We start from the raw sequence: 10,061 nt of genomic DNA on the forward strand, positions 1-10,061 counted from the left end.
CTCTGGATGCTGAGGATACAGCAGGGAAAAAAGACATCCCAATGCCTGCCCTCCCAGAGTCTCTGTGCTAGTGATAAAAGCAGACAATGACCCAAGGAGCTTCCTGCTCTTATCAAAGGTAATGGGGAACTCCGGGTAGGTTCAGAAGGACAGGGGTAGGCCTCACTGAGGGTGTGACCTTAGGGCACAGACCTGAAGGAGGTGGTATGGGGGAAGAGCAGCAGGTACAAAAGCTGGCCCAGGTGGGACTGTGCCTGCCACAGGTGAAGACCATCAAAGGAGACCAAAGAGAGAATGGGGAAATGTCTTTAGGGCCTTGTGGCCCATTGTAAGGCTTTTAATTTCTGCTTTAATCAAAATACAAACCCATTGGGAATTTTGAGCAAAGGGGTGATGTGATTTAAATTTCATTGAAAATAGACTATAAGAAGTTGTCACGTGGGGTGTCATGTGGGGGTCTCAGCTCCCGCTCCCCACACAAGAACACAGGATATAGTGAGGCCAAAAAGGAACACCCACAGAGCCATAGGTAGGGGAGTCATACCACCACACTCTCGCTGGCGGCTGGGCTGGAGACACAGGAAGCAGGAGCCACACTATCCGCAACCCGCCGTCCACTTCTTTCTGCCAACCAACCTCACTTGCTGGCTGCAATCCGCCGTGCTAACGTAATCCATGCTTGCTAGCTCAGCCACCATCTTCTTGCTAGCCCCCATTTTCCACTAGCGTAGCCATGGCAGTTATATTAGTGGCCAATGGCTCACTGGTTACAGCTGTATCCAGCCAACTAGCCACAGCTGCTGGCCATCCAATCATAGCTGATGGCCATTTACTGCCTGAGCCAGCACCTTTCCACGTGAGGGCGAGAGCCTGGAAACTGCACTCCTGGCTCTATCCCCACAGAAGTAAAAGTAAGAGCAGCAAAACTAGGATTAGCTAACAGAACTTCCTGGAGGTTAGATGTAGAATATGTGAGAAAGATGGTATTTAAAGACATGCAACAGATGAGATGTCCAAATGGAGAGTCAGAAGGGAAGCAGCTCAATGGCCAATTTTTGAGGTGCGCCCATGGTACAAGGTTGGAGAGAAAAGGAAGCAGCAAAGGACATGAGAAGGTGTGTCTGGAGAGAGAGGTGTTCTAAAGGACAAGCAAAGAATGCTTTCCAATGAAATAGGGATCTATAACAAGCTATCAACAGCAGTAAAAGGAGAATTAGGAATTGACCACTGGATTTAAAACTGTGAGGTGGCTGGCTTTGCAAGAATTTCATCCTAATATTTTCTAATTTCTATCATCTTATCTTTGATCAATGATTTATTGAATTGTGTTGTCTTTTATTCTTTTTTTTAATCTTAACACAAGGGATTTTTTTTTTAAATCTCTGTAAAAAATGTGTTTGCTACTTAATTTTATATTAGACAGAGGAAATATTCTATAAGATACTTTAAATAGCAGTTCTTTAGTGTTTGTGATGGAGGAATATTTTTCCTGTGAGTCCCCAAATGATGTAGATGATGTTGGATCTGCCAGCAGTTTCTGAGTGTGGGCCGGGATCGTGTCTCTTGAGAGCGAAGAATGGAAACACGGACCCAGGAGAGGCAAAGAGTTTTAAAAAGATGATAGTTTATTGAAAGCAAATAAAAGTCAGTGCTCCCAAGTGGGAGGGGGTCCCAAATGGGGGAGGCCCCGTGACTGAGGCAAAAGCTCTTATTTTTATACCTTCCCTTGCCTGTTGGGTGAAGGGTAGCTGTTTGAAGAAGGGAACTTGGACCTTCTAATGAAATTCGTCTACCAGGTTTGTTCTGCTTGCCCATTCTAAAGGAATTAGCAAAATAACCCACTCTTATCTATCAGATCTGTTCCATTTGTCAGGCCAAAAGGAATTTTATGATTAACCTCAAGGCCTTTGTTACATTATGTCCTGGAGCAAAGGAGTGATTTCAAAACCTAGAGTTTTTTAGGATAAGCTGTTTTTTGTTTATTCCACCAGGGACATGCTAACTATCCTGTATCATTTATGTAATTTTCCCTGGTATTCTACTTGAAAATGTTTTTCCATGTTATACTTTCTTTGTCTTTATGTTTTAGGTGTGTCTTATATAACTAGCACATAGTTAGATTTTGTTTTAATACAAGACATTGTCTTTAACTAGAAAGTTTAATCTATTTTGATAACTGAAAATTTCATAACCATTTTTATGACTATCTTATTCTGAACTATTTGCCCTGAAATTTCTATGATTCTTCTTTTTCCCCTCCTTTTTGACCTTCTATTAGACTAAGGTTTCTAAAGTTACTTTATAACTTTTACTGCTTTTACTTGGAAATCTCATTTTTGCTTTCTTGGTGGTCACACAAACTTTGAAAAGGTATACTTCATTTCAAAATATGTAAAGTTGATCTGTAATTTCCACCTTCAATTTAAAAAATGCAAGAAATTTGAAACCTGTTTCTTAAAACTCTCATTACTCACCCCTCCCATTTCATGTTCTTCTTACCTAATATTTTCCATTCCACCTTGTCTCAATAGTAAATTCTTATTAGAGATGTCATATCTGGACCACTTCTTTTTTGTCTACTTCCTTATTTGTCTCAGTTCTTGTTTCAAGAACTGAGATTTCATTAGTTCTTTCAGCCTTCTGGGGGTTAACTTAGTTTTTGTTTATGAGAGAAAAGTCTTTATTTCAGTAACCTCTAACTACTTATGATCACTTTGTAGATAATACTGAGACAGGTTAGTTAGCATGTCATTAGGTAGATAGGAAGGTCCCTGGTGGAATAAACAAAAAAGCAGCCATATCCTGAAACTCCAGGTCCTGGAATGTCTCCTTCACTCCAGGACAGGGACATGAGAATACGCCTTGAGGTTAATAATCTCAAATCCCTTTTAGCTGGACAAAGGAGCAGATCTGATAGATAGGAATGGGTTCTTTCTTTAATCCCTTCAGGATGGGCAAACAGGACAAACCTGATAGATGAATTCAATTAGAGGGCTCCAGTTCCCTTCCCCAAACAGGAAGGTATAAAAGTAAGAGCTTTTGCCTGTGTCACTGGACACCCTCATTCGGGACCCCCTCCCACTCGGGAGCTGCAACCTCTTCTCCTGCCTCTAATAAACTATCTTCCTTTACAACCCCTTGCTTCTCCCTTGTCCGTGTGTCCATTCTTCTGCTTCACAAGACACGATCCCGGCCCACACCCAGAAACTGCCGGCAGATCCAACATCATTTACATCATTTGAGGACTCACAGAAAAATATTCCTACTTCAATATCTTCTGGTTTCCATTACTGTAAAGAGAAATCTGTTAATCTAGTCATCATTTCTTTGTGGATACTCTGGCTGTTTTCTGTTGTGTCCTCCAGTTTCATTAGTTTTTCTTGGTTTGGATTTCCTTTTATTCATTCTGTTTGGTGTTCAGTGTAATTCTCACATGTGTGGAGAAGAAGAAGGTTCGGGGTGAGCTGCTGAAAGAGCAGCCACTGTGATCAGAAACAAAGTCCAGGCCTCTGCTTCAAACACCATAACCGTATTGCATTGTACTTCTTCCTGTTCTAATTCACAAACCTCCTTTCTCTTAAAAGTAAGATTGGAGTCAGTACTTTCTTTTTAGCCACAAAGAAGAAGCTGGCCTGCAAAGGTTGGAGGACAGAAAAAAAATCTATTTAAGACCTGAGATTGGAGCTGTGGCATCCATGAGCATGGGGCCTGGTCCAGCCTTGTTTGGCCCCAAACTAACTAGTTGTTTATTCATTCCTCTTAGATGGGGCATGCTCCACTCTGCTTTAGTCAGAAAGAGCTGAAGGATGAACCTCTGCTCACTCAGTCAGGAAGTTCCTTAACTAACCTCCTGCTTGCTTGAAAAGAAAGATAAGCTCATATTCCAAACTTGATCAAGACACGTATCTGCCTCCTGTTATTTCAAAACAAAAGTACTCTATGCCCCTGACTGGCAGGTATTGCCCATGTTTCTGAGCTTGACTCCATTTGGAAGCTTAGGCAATAATTAATCTGAAATACCCAATTTCCCTCATTAATCTACTCTATCTGCTGAGAAAAAAAAACACCTGGAGTGTATGTTACAAATGTAATCTTATTAACATGCATGCTTCAGCTATAAGTGATATGTGTGTGTGTGTGTGTGTGTGTGTGTGTGTGTGTATGAAATCTGAAAATCTAATATTTTTCAGAAATTATTAAAAAATCTCATTTTTTTCTCAGAAATTATTCGAGGAACATGAAGTTTGCCCAAATTAGTGGAACATCTGAATTTCACTTTTTTGTTTTTATGTTATGTTAAAGGTTTAAAAAAATTAACCAAATTACCAAAGGTACCAAGGTAACAATGTTTGAGCTCAGTTTTTACTCTCTCTTCCAATGTCCCTCTTCTTATTAATTAATTATAAATCTTCTGTGAAAAGCAGAAAAGTTTGAGATAAAAGCAAGGGCAAGACATTTCATTAGATTATAAAGTCTTCAGCTGCAAGAAACAAGGAGCTAACAGTCTTAAACTTTAGGAATATCAATTGTTTACTTAATAGTAACATGTATGATAAGCAATTTAAGGGTTTATTCAATGATTTTATCAAGTACTTAATCTCTTTCAGGTATGTTGGTTTTTTTATCCTCCTGTTTGTCACTTCACAATCTCAAGGTATTTGCTGCAGTTTTAGGCATTACATTTTCACCCCAGAATCCTTGGGACAAAGGATATTAATGGAGAGAAAATGTATCTTCTTATATCGGAAAATAAAAACATTCCCAAAGCCTCAGAGTAGAGTTCCTTTTATACCTCATTGGCCAGAGCTCAATCACATGGACAGCCCTAGGTGTAAGGGAGGCTAGGAGTAAAAATATCTAGCAAAGTTGCTTTTTTTCTTTTTTAAAATTAATTTTAGGTGTGCAAAACAGCATAATGATTAGACATTTACACCCCTCACAAAATGATAACCCCAGCAAATGATACTACCCCTCTGACACCATACATAGTTGTTACAACACCATTGACTATATTCCCTATGCTATACTTTTCATCTCATCATAATTTAATCAATAATAGTTGACAGTCAATATTATTTTATATTAGTTTCAGGTACACAGCGCAGTGGTTAGGCATTTATATAATCTATGAAGTGATTCCCCCCAATATGTCCAAAACCCAGCTAACACCCTATATAATCTTTACAATGTTCTTGACTATATTCCATTACTGTATTTCACATCTCCATGACTATTTTGTGACTACCAATTTGTACTTCCTAATCCCTTCACCTTTCTCACCCGTCCCCTAATCCCCCTCCCATCTAGCAACCATCAGTTTGTTCTCTGTATCTATGATTCTATTTCTGTTTTGTTCACGCATTTATTCTGTTCTTTAGATTCCACATACAACTGAGATCATATGGTATTTATGTTTCTCTGTCTGAGTTATTTCACTTAACATAATATCCTCTAGGCCCATCCATGTTGTTGCAACTGGTAAGATTTCATTCTTTTTTATGGCAGAGTAATACTCTGCCATAAAATGGAGTACTTAATACTCCATTTCCTTATCCACAATTCCTAATACACAATTGCCTTATCCAGTCATCTATTGATGGGCATTTTGTTTGTTTCCATATCTAGCAAAGTTCTTGAGTCCGGACATATTGCTGCTGCAAAAAATTGATGTTCTATAAACCACAAGAGGATGGCTTTAGAAGAAAACAAACAGATGTGCCACAACCACACAGCTTCCTCTGAAAACTGACCATTCATGAGTTGTCTCTCAGAGCCACACCTTGAGTATGTGATTGAGCACATCTAACAGCAGCCCAGGCTCCTTGCCATTTGAATGAGCTGGGCTTCTGCACCCCTTACTCTTAAAATGCTCCTTCACTGCACTCTTGCACTCTCTAGTCTACTAACTGGGTCTCAACCCTTAGGTGTTCCTCCTCACTCAATGGCATTCACAGACAGTAAAGAGACTGTGAGTAGATACATACGAGGTCTGACAATTAAGTTTGCAAACTTGTTGCAACAACATTGCTAACCTTTTTTGATATCAGAGGGATTATTCATTATGAATTTGTATCAACTAGATGAACAGTTAACCAAGTTTACTATTTGGAAGTGCTGAAAAGGCTGGTGAAAAAGTTAGATGACCTGAACTTTTCTCCAACAATTCATGGCTCTTGCATCACGACAATGCACCAGCTCACACAGCACTGTCTGTGAGGGAGTTTTTAGCCAGTAAACAAATAACTATATTGGAACACCCTCCCTACTTACCTGATCTGGCCCCCAATGACTTCTTTCTTCACCCAAAAATAAAGGAAATATTGAAAGGAAGACATTTTGATGACATTCAGGACATCAAGGGTAATACGACGACAGCTCTGATGGCCATTCCAGAAAAAGAATTCCAAAATTGCTTTGAAGGGTAGACTAAGCTCTGGCATCAGTGCATGGCTTTGAAGGTTACTGTAGTAATATTCAGCAATGAGGTATGTAGCACATTTTCTAGGATGAGTTTGCAAACTTAATTGTCTGACCTCGTGTATAAAAATATATATATTACCATGTTTCTCCAAAAAGAAGACCTAGCTGGACAATTAGCTCTAATGTGTCTTTTGGAGCAAAAACTTAATGTAAGACCCGGTCTTATATTTTATATTATATTATATTATATTATATTATATTATATTATATTATATTACATTACATTACATTATATAATATTATGTTATATTATATAAGACCTGGTCTTATATTATAATAAAATAAGACCAGGTCCTATATTAATGTTTGCTCCAAAAGACTCATTAGAGCTGATTGTCTAGCTAGGTCTTATTTTCGGGGAAACATGGTATATATATATATAATATATAATATATATAATATATATATTCACAGTCTCTTTACTATATATTATATATAGTCCCTTTACTATATATAATATATACAGTCTTTTTACTATATATAATGTATATGAAATACAATATACTCTCACCTTAATCCTAATAATGTGGCAAAGAAAATATTAGGTTGGTGCAAAAGTAATTGCGGTTTAAAAGGTTTAAAACAATTGCAAAAACTGCAATTACTTTTGCACCAACCTAATAGATAACAAAATGGAGACATTCACTAGAGGACTGAAATATACCAAAAATAATCTAATGGAATTTTTTTAAATTGAAGGATACCAAAATGCACTGGGTTGTACAAAGCTGAAGGTAGGATTGGTGAACTGAAACATAGGAAGGTAGAATAAACTTCACTTACCCCTCTGTTTGAAAATTACTGAGGGGAAAAAAAGAGGAACATATACTTAGAACAAAGAGAAACCTAATGAACACAGTGAACATATCTAACATACATCTAATTAGAGGGCCAGAAGGGAAACGCAGAAAGAATTGGTCAGAAAAAAATGCATGGGAGAAAGGACGAGAATTTTCCAAAACAAATGATACAACTATAAATTTAAGAAGTGCTATGAATTTCAGTGTAGTATTTTCCAATTGCTGCTGTAACAAATTACCAGAAAACCAGTGGTTTAAAAAAAAAAAAAATATTGTCTCACAATTCTGTAGGTTGGAAGTCCAGGTGAGTTTACCTAGTTCCTCTGCTCAGAGTCTCACAAGGCTGAAAGCAAGGTGTTGACCAGCTTGGGCTCTTAAGTTCATTAGGTTTTCGGCAGAATTTGGCCTTTACAAAGCTGAGTTGAGGTCTCCGTTTCCTGTGACTATCAGCTTGGATTCTATTTCAACTCTTTACGACCAATGACATTCCCCATATTAAATGTATGTATTTTAAATGTAATATTATTCAGTCATAAAAAAGAAGAAAATTTTGCCATTTGCAACAACATGGATGTAACTTGAGGTCCTTTCACTAAGTTAAATATGTCAGACAGAAAAAAGACAAATATCGTATTATCTCACTTAAAACAACAAAACTGAGCTCATGGTTTCAGAGAACAGATTTGTAGTTGCCAGTGGCAGGTGTGGGAATGGGAGAGTGGGGTGGGAGAAACGGGTGAGGGTGGTCAAAAGGTACAAACTTCTAGTTATAAAATAAGTAAATCATGAGGATGTGATGTACAGCATAGTGACTATAGTTAGTAATACTGTACTGTATATTTGAAAGTTGCTGATAGTAGATCTTAAAAATTCTTACTACAAGAAGAAAAATTGTATCTGTGTGAAGTGATGGATATTAACCAGACACTGTGGTGATCATTTTGCAATCACACACACATATATCAGATCAATGAATTGAGGCAAACTCCTTAATGTTTCTGAACCTCATTGTATTTCTCTGCTGTAATGTGGCATGTCTAAATCCGGACTGGTTGCCCTACTAAGTCTGTGAGCATACGAGCACACATAGGCCAACTCTGCCTCAAGAAATAGAGCAACCACTAGGCAAGTAAAACCCAATTAATGAGTAGCTCCTTAAGATACTGGTCAAATCCTAAGTTAACGTCTTGACTTAAAAATGAAGGGTTTAGTCGTACGTCCCTGCCCACTGTGCACACTGCCCACTGCGTGAATCGAGCGACGGTGGCACACCATGCTCGGTTCAGGCGGAGGCGGTGCGACAGCTCCACATTGCCACATTCAAGGGCACAGCCCAGGCCGAGAGCTAGCCCAGCCTCTGCGCATCAGCAGCTGAGCCACAGCACCTTCCCTTTCCTCCCAACCTTTTCTCCTTTTGCAGAACGAAACTCTATAGAACTTTGTTGTTTTGCCTTTTAGTCTGGGGGGAGAGAAACAGACGATGAGTGGCTGTCAAGAAAATGAATGTCAAAGGAAAAGTGATCTTTCAATGTTGGTTGTCTCAACTGTAACTGTTGTGTTTTGGGAATATATTTGCAGCCCAGAAGGCTCTTTCCTGTGGATGTATCGCTGAAAACCTCAGAACTTCGTGGTAACGGCAGTCAGAAGGACTGGTGGTTTCCAAGGTGGTTTAAGAATGGGAGCCACAATTACCAAGGGGAGAAGACGATGGACAAAGACAAGGAACAATGAATACAATGAAGAAGAGCTTCAGCTGTCGGACTGGTTTAATCCACAGAAACTCCCAGAGGTTGTGATGACCAGATGGAAGGCACCAGTTGTGTAGGAAGACACTTAAAACAGAGCCATCTTAGAAAATTACTATGGCAACAGGAAATTACCATGGGTGTGACGATTTTGGTATTGGAACATACACTGAGCATTACTTGGAGGAGTTGTTGACATCCGCTAATAGGGGCTTCATAGTTGGCCACAAAGTCATGTTTTACATCATGGTGGACGATGTCTCCAGGTTGACTTTGATAGAGCTGGGTCCTCTGGGTTCCTTCAGAGTGTTTGAGATCCAGCCTGAGAAGAGGGGGCAGGACATCAGCATGATGCCCATGAAAACCACTGGGGAGCACATCATGACCCACATCCAACACAAGGTCGACTTCCTCTTCCAGGACACCTTTGGGGTGGAGATGTTGGGCCAGTTGGTGGCTCAGCTATGGGCCTGGTGGTACAAGGCAGAGCATGACAAGTTCAGCTATGAGAGGTGGAAGGAGTCTGCAGCATACATTCCGTTCAGCCAGGGGGATTTTTATTACCACGTGGTCGTTTTTGGAGGAACACCCATTCAGGTCCTAACCATAACGGGGGAGCGCTTCAGGGGAATCCTCCAGGACAAGAAAAATGACATAGAAGCCAAGTGGCACGATGAAAGCCACCTAAACAAGTATTTCCTTCTCAACAAACCCACTAAAATCTTATCCCCAGAATATTGCTGGGATTATCGTATAGGCCTGCCTTCAAATATTAAGATTGTCAATATATCTCAGCAGACAAAAGAATATAATTTGGTTAGAAATAATATCTGACTTTAAATTGTTCCAGTGGGTTTCTGAATTTGAGAGAATATTATTCTGGCTACTTCCTTAGAAAAGTAACACTTAATTTTAATCTTAAGAAAATACTAACAAAACACCAGCTCAGCAAGTACATAGTATTCCTTTTTGTAATGTTGAGCCTTGTAATGTGGGAGAATGAAACTGTGGTAATCAGAGTGAATTCCCAAATTTT

At 39.2% G+C, this 10,061-nt stretch overlaps 1 protein-coding gene across 1 annotated transcript; it reads left to right on the forward strand.

Moving 5' to 3' along the window:
• LOC117020071 (N-acetyllactosaminide alpha-1,3-galactosyltransferase-like) lies at positions 1-9,859 on the forward strand. The gene is made up of 2 exons (XM_033102267.1): positions 1-118; positions 8,859-9,859. The coding sequence occupies exon 2, from the start codon at positions 9,143-9,145 to the stop codon at positions 9,857-9,859; it is 717 nt and encodes a 238-aa protein (XP_032958158.1). The 5' UTR covers positions 1-118; positions 8,859-9,142.
• The last annotated feature ends 202 nt before the right edge of the window (positions 9,860-10,061 follow it).

Source organism: Rhinolophus ferrumequinum, unplaced genomic scaffold (assembly GCF_004115265.2).
Source record: "Rhinolophus ferrumequinum isolate MPI-CBG mRhiFer1 unplaced genomic scaffold, mRhiFer1_v1.p scaffold_84_arrow_ctg1, whole genome shotgun sequence".
Lineage (NCBI taxonomy): Eukaryota > Metazoa > Chordata > Mammalia > Chiroptera > Rhinolophidae > Rhinolophus > Rhinolophus ferrumequinum.

Bases quoted from the DNA above. Each gene is read 5' to 3' on its own strand.
- LOC117020071 (XM_033102267.1), top strand. From the start codon at position 9,143: ATGGCAACAGGAAATTACCATGGGTGTGACGATTTTGGTATTGGAACA.